Source organism: Ochotona princeps, chromosome 4 (genome assembly GCF_030435755.1).
Source record: "Ochotona princeps isolate mOchPri1 chromosome 4, mOchPri1.hap1, whole genome shotgun sequence".
Classification (NCBI taxonomy): domain Eukaryota; kingdom Metazoa; phylum Chordata; class Mammalia; order Lagomorpha; family Ochotonidae; genus Ochotona; species Ochotona princeps.
This window is the reverse complement of record NC_080835.1, coordinates 39427176-39439894: the sequence shown is the minus strand read 5'-3', so window position 1 is coordinate 39439894 and position 12719 is coordinate 39427176. Positions and strand designations below refer to the sequence as shown.

At 42.6% G+C, this 12719-nt stretch overlaps 1 protein-coding gene across 5 annotated transcripts in view; it reads right to left on the bottom strand.

Annotated features, from left to right (window-relative positions):
* Nucleotides 1-12719, bottom strand: part of SERGEF (secretion regulating guanine nucleotide exchange factor) — a 259501-nt gene that overhangs the window by 229916 nt on the left and 16866 nt on the right. For 4 of the 5 annotated variants that reach the window (XM_004593829.2, XM_058663277.1, XM_058663276.1 and 1 more), the window contains exons 6-7: nt 7847-7960; nt 1216-1278 (exon numbers count right to left, since the gene is read on the bottom strand). In XM_004593829.2, coding sequence (XP_004593886.2) covers nt 1216-1278; nt 7847-7960 — 177 coding nt within the window. The remainder of the gene's footprint in view (nt 1-1215; nt 1279-7846; nt 7961-12719) is intronic. The other variant, XM_058663278.1, reaches the window with a different exon arrangement.

Sequence of the window (12719 nt, the reverse complement as noted above, 5' to 3'; positions counted from 1 at the left end):
ATCTCTGTATCTCGGTGTTCAGTTTCCGTGCTCTGAAAGCTTCTCAATTTGACTGCATTGCAAATCTGATGTCAAGGAATGCATGCAACCATCCAATAACATTTCTTACGTACACCTGAATTTCTACATGAAACACTAAGTATGAAAGTTCCTCCTCTTGGCTTAAAAGTATAATGCACTAAAAAATGCAATGCATTCTACTTGAAGTGAAAGGTCTTAACTATTATAAATCACTCCGAGGTATTGTCACCAATCTCCCCTGCCAGCACGGGTCAAAGCAATCTGAGTCAAAGAAAAGGGATAACTGTCGCTTGCAAAAAAATACTGTGTTGCCTCCTAAGGAAAAGTCATGAGCAAGCTTACACTCTAGTGCTTGGATATGTTAAAGGTATGGATGGAGACACAGCCAAACTGAGAACTGCAAAGTGAGAGAAAAAAAAAGTTTAGAATAAAAAATGCTTACATTAAAGAAGCAGAGTAGAGAGAAAAATTAGAAAAATAAGTAAGTACCTCAAAAAGGTCATGGAAAATGGAATGAAAAGGAGCCAGTGTTGAGCAGTAAAAAGGTAAAGCCATTGCCTGCAATGCCATCATCCCATCTGGGGGATGGTTCAAGTCCTGGCTGTTCCACTTCCTATCCCTGTTAATGTGCCTAGGAAAACAGCCGAAGGTGGTCCAAGTGCTTGGGGAGGTCAGGGAGAAGCTTCTGGTGTCTCTCCTTGGTCCCTCCCTGTCTCTCTCTGTAACTCTGACTTTCAAATAAATAACTATTTTTAAAAGGGTTTATGGAGATTAAACAGCTAGAAAGTATAAGTGGATAAGAAACTTAAGTAGTTACATTAGATATTAGATGTACCAAATAGCATAGCAATGTTGTATGTATATTTACCGCTAATTATATACCTTAAGATTCAGGATTCCCCCTGGAGGAATATATTAATATACAACTAAGAAAATTAACTCAAAATAAAAGGAAGTGAGCTCACATTTGATATGAGTACTTTCTATACAGCATCATATTTAATTCTAACTACCCACAAAGTATTTTACAGATAACAAGATATTCTCAAAAGAGTAATCTAAGATCATGCCAGCTGCAACAGCATCAAAATTTTGTCTCTGAAGTCTATGATTTTCACCTGTATCACAGAATCTCCAGGTTGAGGAGTCACATAAACAACTCTGAGTGTTAAATTATGAAGAGCTGGGACCTACCATTTAATGACGCTGAATGATCTGAGCCAGCAACAACACATATTGCTCTGGAGTTCTCCAGGCCTACAAAATAGACAGAAAAAAAAAAGAAAAATAAAATGCGGTTTACTTCTGAATTACATTTATAAGAGAACAAAGCAGGCAGACAGCCAGTACCACCTGGTCAGGGAAAGAACTTATCAACTAGTGCAAGTCAGTCTGAGTCACTGGCACTGGCCAAGAAGACAGCTGGCATGGCAGGGATATGCATAGCACACCAAAGAGTGATTCAAGTTAATACAGCGAGAGGAAAGCAGACAGAATTCTCCCTGTCTCAACCATTGGGTATTGATTGCAATTGGAGCAATCAGTGCAAATTCATAGTTTCCAGTTCAAATAAATAAGTAGACACAAGTGTGTGTATGTAAAAATATGTTTGGGTGTATGGCATATTTCCTAGTTCTGGCTGCCAAGTGGCCTGGAAGCAATGACAACTCATGCATTGAACTATCATGTGCAGGCACTTAAATACCAACCCAGGTCTAGTAACAGCACTCAGGCAGAACCAGAATCTCCTAATCTTGTAATTCTCCCTTAATTCCTGGCCCTAAACCAACAAGGCAAAATTTCAAACAACCGTCTAAAAGTTCGGGTACCTGTCATGAACAAGTGTTCTATTACGTACTTAAAATTCAGTCCTATTCTATAACTCTCTTCTCTATCTAGTTTATATCTCACTAACTAATCTCAATTTTGTAAAAATAAAAAAAAAACAAAAAAACAAAAGATAGCCATCACATGCTCAACCAGCAGAGACACTATCGTGAACAGGGAGAGGGTCTGGGGAAGAAGCACTGACAGGAGACTAGTGATGGTAGATGTCTCTGCGAAGTCTCACTTTATTGCTCCTTCATCTCTCCTTATATACTCTACCCCCCACATCTTCATTTAGCAGGGTATTGAATACAGATGAGTCCAATTAGTCTAGGTGTTTTTAGCCACAAGCCCAGTTCCTGTTCCTGCTCAGCCGAACGAGCACTAATCAACTCCTTAGCCCACAACAGGTCTCCCCTTTTTGTTTAAAAGCAGACTTGAATGCACCTGTCTTAGCTTGTGGACTCAGGTCATCAGCCTTACCAGTCATCAGGAATCTTCGTATCATGACAGAGCCCCTGTCTTAGGTTAATCAGTGCCTGGTCCATCTTATCCGTTATTGGCTGCCATTCAATGCGCTGCCTGCTGCAGCTGCACAAACCATACTTGGGGAAGCTGGTAACCCTGTTCCATGGCTAGGAGTATCTTTAGCTCGGTAGTAATGAGCAGAGAGCAGTTCCCAAGCTTGGGAAACATTTTGCACTTGCATAGGTGTTACATACATACAGATACGATGATGGGGCACAAGAGGTCCTGACCATATCCCACAGTATGTGCCACTCCTCTGCCAACAAATCAACCCGCTGTTACAACGTAAACATGCCCACCCACACATGTTCATCTATACAGCTCTGTTGTTCCATAGCTCAGGCAGTCAGTTCTGCAAGCTTGTTCATAATCTCAGCAGTAGCTGTAGGGTGTCCTAGGGTCACCACTGCTATGGCAGTGGCTGCCGACACCAGGGCAACGCTGGCTACGATGGTCAATCTTATGCCAAAGTCTCTTTTATGCTTTATCAGGTCAACACAGGCCTCTCTGTCAGTCCCAACAGGCACAGGCAGGATTCCAAGCAGCCACATGACAACAGTAGTATCACCATTGCCATTCCAACATGCTATTACGGTACAGCTGACCTTGGTGCAATTCACTTCAGAGATGTTTTTTGTCCCATTGATCTTCTAACTCAAATGCCATTACCATGGCCAGTACCCGAGCTTTCACAAGACTCAGCAGCAGGAGCTTGCCGGACAAGTCTCTCAGGAATCCACTGTGGGCCATTTTCATTTTCTGGGAAAACAAAAACCGATCTTTGCCCCCATATGAGGAGGGGATCTGGGTCTTGCCACTGACCAGTCAAGGGATCCTCCCACATCATGCAACCTTTCTGCTCCCAAGACGAATTCCAATGATGATCTGCTACAGACCGTCCTTCAGCATCCAATGTTAGAAACTTTAAGAAATAATACAAGGTTCAAATAGTCTCAGGGAGTGCTAAGCTCCCCCTTTTTTGTTTTAATAGGGTAATCCTTAATAGTATGGTTGGCGTGTTCCACAATACCTTGTCCTTGAGGATTATAACAAATGCCTATAATTAGTTGTATATGGTGGGAGGCAGCAAAATCACAAAACTTACTGCTGGTACAGCAGGGGCCATTATCAGTTTTAATAACTTTGGGAGTTCCCAAGATGGAAAAACATGCATTGTAATGGACCACAGCATGCCTGACTTGTTCCCCTGCCTGAGGAATAAATAGAATAAATCCAGAGCAAGTATCAACAGTAACATGCACATACTTAAGTGTCCGAAACTCTGGGATGTGTGTCACGTCCATTTGCAAATAATCTTACTATAATTCAGTCAGCCTGATTAACTGTCTCCACAAAATGGAAGATAAATCCGTTGGCATTCTTGAGGCCTCGTAAGAATACCAAGGGAAGCCCTAGAATTTGAAACTTATGAATTCTTGATGCCTTTTTAAAGATGGCCAAAAACATCTGGGCTATGGAAATTCTGGGGGGTTTAATACAATTCTTAAAAAGTTGAAATTCCAAATAATTAAATGGAAAAACAAGTTGTATTTTGTCTGGGGCTATAACTAATCTTGCCTCAGCTGAAGAGAGAGACGCTGAAGTTACTCCTGTGAATCTTTCACAGCTGCACCCAGATTTAATGACGCCAATGGCACAGGCAGCACATAGGTCTCCATGCCTGTCCAAAAGAGATTTTTGCTCGGCACACGCTCTTTGGGCACATGCTATACGGGTGGAGGATCCTTGGCAGACTCCCTTCTGTCCTCTTCCCCTTCCTCCTCCTCCTCCTCCTCCTCCTCCTCCTCCTCAGACGAGGACTGCAAATTTTCACACAGTTTCTCCAGACTTTGTCTGGTCTGGGGTTCCTTTTCCTGTTTTACCCTGGTTTGGGGTCCCCTTCATCTTCTTATTCTGGTTTGCAGCTCCCTGCCCCTTCTTCAATGAAGGGTTGCGCCACCGCTTGAGGGGATGACAAAGCATTATTTACCAAGTGCCAGAGGAAAAAGGTGGCTACAAGGAGAGCCAACCATGGGAATATTTCTCAGACAGTCTCAATGAACTTCTGCGAGGTCTTAAGCTTAGTGTTGATGCCTTGTGACTGGAGCAGATCTCGGATTCCCTTAATCATCTGCACTTTGGCAAGTTCTTGACCCATGATAAATTTTACTTATGCCCCAGCAAAATATTTAATTCTAAGTTTGAATCCGGAGTACCAGGGGTCCCTCAGGTTGTCCCTCATGCCCCAGGACAGGGAGAGGGTCTGGGGATGAAGTTACTTATGCCGCTGCAAAAAATTTTTAATTTTAAGCTTACCTTTGTAGGTCCAGGAGTCCCTCAGATTGTCCCTCGTGCCATGCCCCACGTTAGGCACCGTTTGCTCCGGCCAGCAAAGCCAGTAACGTGGACAGGGAGAGGGTCTGGGGAGGCAGCACTGACAGGAGACTAGTGATGGTAGAAGCCTCGGGACCTCTTTCACCTCTCCTTATATACTCTTCCCCAACATCCTCATTTAGCAGATATTGGATACAGATGAGTCCAATTAGTCTAGGTGTTTTTAGCCACAAGCCCAATTCCTGTTCCTGCCCAGTTCCTGTTCCTACTCAGCCCAACGAGCACTAATCAACTCCTTAGCCCACAACAATCACACCTTCAAGTATCCCGCAGAATGACAACAGTACAAAGCAGATGTTTTCAGTCACATTCACCAGACCGGAAGTTCTCCGCCCATGTAGCCAGGTGAGGAAGGGAAAGTCGGGGATCTAGCTCCACAGCCTGCAGGAATGAGGGAGGTGAAGACGGGAGCCGGTAAAAGGACCTTCAAGGGCAGGAAACTGATGACCCATTCTAATATCTCATCATAAAATTCTACTAATTCAACTCTGAATCTAAGCTGTGCCCCAAGGAAACCCAAACGAAAAATGAAATTCTTTTTTTTTAATTCGAAAGGCAGATTTACAGAGAGGAGAGAAAAAGATCTTCCATCTGCTGGCCCACTCCTCAAGTAGCCATAAAAGCCAGAGCTGAGCCGATCCAAAGCCAGAAACCAGGAGCCCCCTCTGGGCCTCCCACATAGGCGCAGGATCCCAAGGCTCTGGGCCATCCTCTGCTGCCTTCCTGGGACACAAGCAGGAAGCCAAATGGGAAGTGGAGAAGCTAGGACGGGAGCCAGCATCCACATGGGATCACAGTGTGTTCAAGGTGAGGATTCAGCCACTGAGCCAGGCCCAAAAAAGTAAATTCTTAAAAATTTTTTCATTCCTTCCAAGATATAGTTCCTATGCAAAAATAGAACAGGATGACACACTGCTCAGTAAAAAAAAATTCCTAATCTTTGCCATTTGAGAAAACATATAAACAATTCACAGTAGTACAATGCACTGTACTATCCACGCAAGGAAAGAAAATGCAATGGTGTCTGGAAGAGGAAAGAGCCTTTATTGCAAAGGCTCTATCTGAGCTATATTCTGAGAAATTCTGAGAAATTCTTAAGAGTGTCCCAGAGGAAAAAGGAAAAAAATGATATTTCAGAGAGAGGTAACAGTTTGTCCATGACCCTGAGGAAAGGGAAAGCGGAATATGACTAGGGATCAGTGAATACATTAACAAAGACGGAAAAAAAATGTTCATGAAGATTTATTTTTAAAAATGCATTTATTTGAAAGAGTTACAGAAAGCGGGCCCGGTGGCGTGGCCTAGTGGCTAAAGTCCTCGCCTTGAAAGCCCCGGGATCCCATAAGGGCACCGGTTCTAATCCCGGCAGCTACACTTCCCATCCAGCTCCCTGCTTGTGGCCTGGGAAAGCAGTAGAGGACAGCCCAGTGCATTTGGGACACTGCACCCGCATGGGAGACCCGGAAGAGGTTCCAGGTTCCCAGCTTCGGATCGGCGCAGAATCGGCCCGTTGCGGCTCACTTGGGGAGTGAATCATCGGACGGAAGATCTTCCTCTCTGTCTCTCCTCCTCTCTGTATATCTGGCTATAATAAAATGAATAAATCTTAAAAAAAAAAAAAAAAGTGTTACAGAGAGCACAGGAGAAACACAGAAAAGAGGAATCTTCTTTCCACTGGTTTACTCCCCAAGACAACACTGGGCAGTCTGAAATCAGGAGCCAGGAGCTTCATCCAGTCTCCCCCATGGACAGCAGGAGCCCTAACACTTGGGCCATTTTCTGATGCTTTTCCCAGGCTATTAAGAGGGAGCTAGAAAAGAAGGGGAGCAGGTGGGACAAAACCAGCACCTCTATACAGGATTCAGGGCATTGTAGGTGGCAGTTTTACCCAACATGCCACAATGCTGGCCCCTATACTATGAAGGCTTACAAATAGACTGCCTACCCAGAATACAATGTCTCTTTCTCCCGTGTTAGCTTACCCAACTCAGTCCCAGGGCTTCAGGAAAGCTAACCCGAGTCCCCCACCCATCCCCATTGCCAACAGACATAAACAGGGCCCAGGACTAAGGTAAAACAGAACAACCCCAACACCAATATACATCATCCTCACTTAGCCTCCGTACCCTTTCCTTTCCCCACCCCTTCCCACCATGTTCAAAAATCCTTCATGTGATCTGAACTAAAGAAGAGTTAGAGAAAAGTTAAAGAGCTCCTGTCCAGTTTTTCTTAAAGTCCAACTTCAGTGAACTAGGACACAAAGCAAGACAGTGTGAGAAGAAAAGGGGGAGAAGAAAAGTAGATGGCAACCTCATACTGTAATCACAGAAAAATCTACAGAAAACAGAGAAACAAGAGGGAGCAGGGGAGGAGAGAGAGAGACAGAGAGACGGAATAGGGGAAAGGAAAAGTAAAGGAGAGAGAAGGAGAGAAGACAATGCCATAGAGAAAGCCATATTGACAAACAAAATTGACCAGTGCAATTGAGCAGAGAATATTCACTATCTACTCCACACGTTTTTATGTAAAGAAATTTCCCTATAGGAATACTTCAGGCCCCTCTCTCTACATCCTCACTCACTTTTGCTTCCCTTTTTGGAGCAGGAACTGAGCATGTGCAACACAGTCCTTCTAAGTTCTTCTTTTGAGATCTGCTTGTTCACAGGGTGACTCCTCACGCCATTCTGGCCATGCAGTAAGCTTTGCAGGGCTGACTACATACATAAGCTGTTATAGTGCCTACTGGGTCAAGTCAATTTAAGGTTCAGAATTTAGAAGCTCATTATTACTATACAGTGTATCTAAAAATCTAAACTATGTCTGCCAAACCAAATTTGAATACTTGTTAGAACTACCATTTTCATCACCACCTCCCTGTTTTGTATCTACTTCTCAATGGGTTTCAAACTCCGGCAGCCAACAAAATCATGTGGGTCCACAAAAATCCCAACAAGACCAACAGACCAATCAACAAGAAAAAGAAACCAAACACCAGAAAAAGTGAAATTTCAGTTATCCGTCTGTCTGCTTCCTGATAAAGAATAAACATAAGACAAAGAAGATCAAAAGGTCCCACCTGTCACTCTGCTTGGTTCCTTTGCTGTCAAGAACAAAGGAAGAGTCTTCCCAGGGCACAATCGTCGTCCTGATGATGCCAAACCAGTCCCCCACTGGAACACCATGCCACTCACTTCCCAGTGAAGCAGAAGAGAAAAACAGAAAAAGTACATTAGCGGTTGACCAGATTGCTCATTAAACTCACATCTGGGAAATTCTCAATTCTCAAATAGCATGAGTAGTAAGCATGAAAAGGTTCAATTTTTTCAAAGTTTCTTGTGGCTGGTCATAAAAATTACCATCAGACAAATAACAAATCCAGTCTTCAGGGCAATCTAAAACCATGAAAATAAATTCCAATACAGTAAAATTTCCTCCAAAAGGTCTAAGACAAACAATCCAGAGTCACAGCATTAGAATGACACTCTGTTCAGGATTATCCTGCCAGGAAAACCCACACTCCAAACCAGGTGCAAAAGAATCCTGAATATCATCCAGGTCACTGTTCACATTTACTAGATAAGAAAACTGAAGTCCTGAATACAAAACATGATTTCTCCAAGACAACACAGGGTAGCAGTAACAGAGAAAATGTTAAAAGTCAGTTCTTTTGACACCTAATGCACTACCGTTTCCATTACACCAAGATGAATTCAAAAATTTCTAATTGTCAAATCAATACATACTCCAATTGCAAGGTAGCTTCCAAATAACTATGAGTTCAGTGGAATGGCCTTTTATTTCCATTTCCAGTAAGCCTAATTCAATTACTCAAGTGTGAACATCATACAACACACAGATGAAATTCTATATATTTGGTTTACAGTCAAATGTGTATGTAATGGGATCTATCACCCAAAACCAATTCCTCTGGAACTATGTTATGACCAGTAATTGTCCTTTAGCTTGTAAACAGACAAGCCTGCTCTCTAAAAAACAAGCTATGATACTGAGCACAATGTGAGCAAAGCACAAAGTTGCAATAAAAGCAAACCTTACAGGCACAGCTAAGGTCCTCGCCTTGCATGTGCCGTGATTCCATATGATGTTGGTTCGTATTCCAGCTGCTTTTCCACTTTCCATCCAACTCCCTGCTTATGGCCTGAGAAAGCAGTCAAGGCCAGCCCAAAGCCTTGGGATCCTGCATCTGCTTGGGAGACCCAGAAGAAGTCCTGGATCAGCTCAGCCCTGACCATTGTGGCCTCTTGGGGAGTGAACCAGCCAACAAAAGATCTTTCTCTCTGTATCTGTATGTCCCTGTATATCTGCCTTTCCAATAAAAATGAATAAATCTAAAAAAAAGAAGAAGAAAGAAAGAGAAGAAGGGAGGGAGGGAGGAAATAATGAAGGAAAGAAGGAAGGGAGGAAGGAAGGGAGGAAGGAAAAAAAAAGAAAAAACATACTGGTAAGTTCAGGATAAACTGGAACCCTTGTACACTATTGGTGGGAATGTAAAATGGTACAGTCACTACAGAAAATAATGTGGCAGTTAGCTAAAACATTAAAAATAGAATCATTTTATAATCAGGCAAGAACTATGTAAACACTTTTTTTGTCAGTTTATTTACTTATTTTCACTGGAAAAGCAGATTTACAGAGAAAGGACAAAGAGAAAAATCTTCCATCCGCTAGTTCACACTCCAAGTGCCACAACAGCCAGAGTTGAGTCGATTCGAAGCCAGGAACCAGAAGCTTCTTCTGGGTTCCCTACGTGGGTGCAGGGTCCTCGGGCTTTGGGCCATCCTCAACTGCTTTCCCAGGCCCTAAGCAGGGAACTGGATGAAAAATGAAGCAGCTAGGACACAAACCAGTACCCATGTGGGATCCTGGCACACGCAAGGCGAGAAATTAGCCACTGAGCCATCATGCTGGGCCCTACACACCCATATTTCAACCAGTACTATTAACAATAGTTAATTCATAGAAGCAATCCAAATGTCAATCAGCGGATGAATTAATAAGAAAAATGTTATATATATGCATACACACACACACGAATATGATTAGCCTGAAAAAGGACAGAAATGCTGACATACTCCACAGATGAACATAAGGACATCATGTTAATTAATATAAACCCATCACCAAAAGAACAATAGTTAATGATTCTGTTCATATAAGGTACTTAGAGTGAAAATTAGAAACAGAAAGCAGAGCAGTCCCTGCCAGAGGCTGCGTGGGGAAGTTTGGGAGTTACTGTTAACTGGCCATAGCTTCAGGTTTGCAAGATGAAAAATGTACTAGACGTGGATGGTGATAATGGCAAACTGACACTAACAGATTTAACACCACTGAACTCTATCTTTCAAAATGATTCAGATGGTAAACTTTCTGTCACAAACATTTTGTCACAACAAAAACAATAAGGAAGGGCTAACACAATGGTGAAGCAAGCTAATCCTCCACCTGCAGCACAGGCATCCCATATGGGCACCGGCTCGTGTCCCAGCTGCTCCACTTCCCATCCAGCTTCCTGCTTATGACCTAGGAAGGCAGCAGTGAATGGCTCAAGTCTTAGAGGCCCTGCACCTACATGGGAGACCCATAAGAAGCTCCTGGCTCCTGGATTTGGATTGGCTCAGCTCTGGCCATTGCGGCCGCTTGGAGAGTGATCCAGTGGATGGAAGATGTTTCTATCTATCTTTATCTCAGTAAATCTGCCTTTCCAATTAAAATAAATAAATAAATAAAATGAATCTTTTAAAAAGGCAATTTACATTCGTGGCTAGCAATTACATTTATCAGTATTCCTATAAGCCACTTGTCTGGCAAGCAGTTAACTTGTAGAATACAAACGGAATTCCTATTACTCAATAGCAAAAATTTTTAAACAGAAAAAGCACTGGAGTAGATGTTTCTCCAAAAACATACAAGTGGCCAAAGGGTATATGAAATCATGTTCAATGTTACTAATCATCAGGAAAATGCAAATCAATGAGATCATCTCACATCTGCAAAGAACAACACTAACGTGTTCAGTGGAACATTACTCTCAAAAGTCGGGACATGGCAACAGGGTCTGGCATTGTGGTGCAGAAGGTTAAGCTGACATCTGAGATGTTCGCATTCCAAGTTAAGTTGCCACTTACAATGCCCATATACCATATCAGAGTGCTAGTTCAAGTCCTGGTAACTCTGCTTCCCATGCAGCTTCCTACAAACACATCCCGGGAGGTAGCTGATAGTGGCTGAAGTGCTTGGGCCCCTACCACCACACAGGAGACCCAGATGGAGTTCCAAGTTCCCACCTTCAGCCTGGCCCAGCCCCGGCTTGGCAGGCATTTGAACAGTGAATGAGCAAATGCAAGATTTTCTCTCTCTGTCTCATTCTCTCTCTCTGTCTCATTCTCTCACCTCTCATTCTTTCTCTTCCCCTCACTTCCTCACTCCATCTTTTAAGAAGGGGAAAATTAATTTTAAAAATAAATTTAAGAAACAAAATATAATATAAACGTGCAATGGAGCATTATTCAGCCTTAAAAATGAAGCCTTGTCACTTGGGATAACACAGATGAATCTGAACAACATTACTCAAAGTGAAATAAGCCAAAGGACAGATATAGCACCTATCGCTTAAACAAGGTATCTGTAAAAGTCAAAATCATAGAAGCAGAAAACAGAATAGTGGCTCCAGAGACTGGGGAGCAAGGGAAATTGGAAAAGTTGTTCAGTACTGTGTACTTCAACATTTGTTAAGAGGCTAGATCTCATGTCATTAGTATTCTTACTACAAAACACAAACATATACACAAACCAAAGGGACACAAAGACACTTGGGAGGTACTAAATATGTCTACTACCTTTACTTTGGTGACGGAATCATAGGTAGTTCAAATCCATCCAACTCCACACATGAAATAGATGCAGTCCTTTACATATCAAAGTTTACCTCAATAACACTGTAAGACTTTACAGGGCAGTACTGTGGTGCAATGAATTAAGCCACCACTTGCAATGTCAGCACCACTTGCATATCAGAACACCGAGTTCTGTCTGCTCCACTTCAGGTCTAGCTTCCTTTTAACGTTCCTGGGAAGACAGTGGATGAAACACAAGTACTTGAGCCAGTGCTACCCATGAAGGAGACCTGGCTGGAGTTTTGGGCTCCTGGCTTTGGCTTAGTATAGCCCTAACTGCTATGATCATTTGGGAAGTTGAACAAGAGGATGGAAAATATTATAAGATATCTCTCTCCCTCTCTCTCTTCCCACCTTTCAAATAAATAAATAAATAAATAAATCTGAAAAAAAATAGCAACTATACAAAGTCAATAGGAAAGGGCAAAGTAAATCAGTGACTAGCAATTCTTCAGTCTTGCTGATCAGTAAGAAAATAACCTACTCGTGGAAATGTAATTACTACCACACAACTCAGCAATTATACTCCTAGGCATTTACTGCAGAGAAATGAAATGTATGCGCATACAAAAATCTCCCCACAAATACTTAATAGCCAAAAACCAGAAATTACCTAGATGTCCTTCAATGGGTAATTGGTTAAACAAATTGTGATTGTTTTTGACTCCATTGTATTGCTCCAAAATTCAAATGCTGAAGCCCCCTAACCTCTGAAGCGATCATTTTTGGAGATGTGGCCTCTAAGGAGGTAAGGAAAGTTACATGGAGTGGTTTGGGTGGTATCAGGAGCTAGAATAAAAGATGGAAATCTAATAAGCAAATAGATTTGCTTCTTGTAAGAAGAGACACCAGAGATCTCTCTCCAAGGGTGCACAAAAGACAGGCCAAGTGAGGACACAGGAAGATGACTAACTACATGCCAGGAAGAAAGGTCTCACCAACCCTGACAGCACCCTGAACCTGGACTCTCCGCCTCCAGGAGGGTGACAAAGTGAATGTCTCTTGCTTCAACCACTCAGTCTCTGATATCTTGTT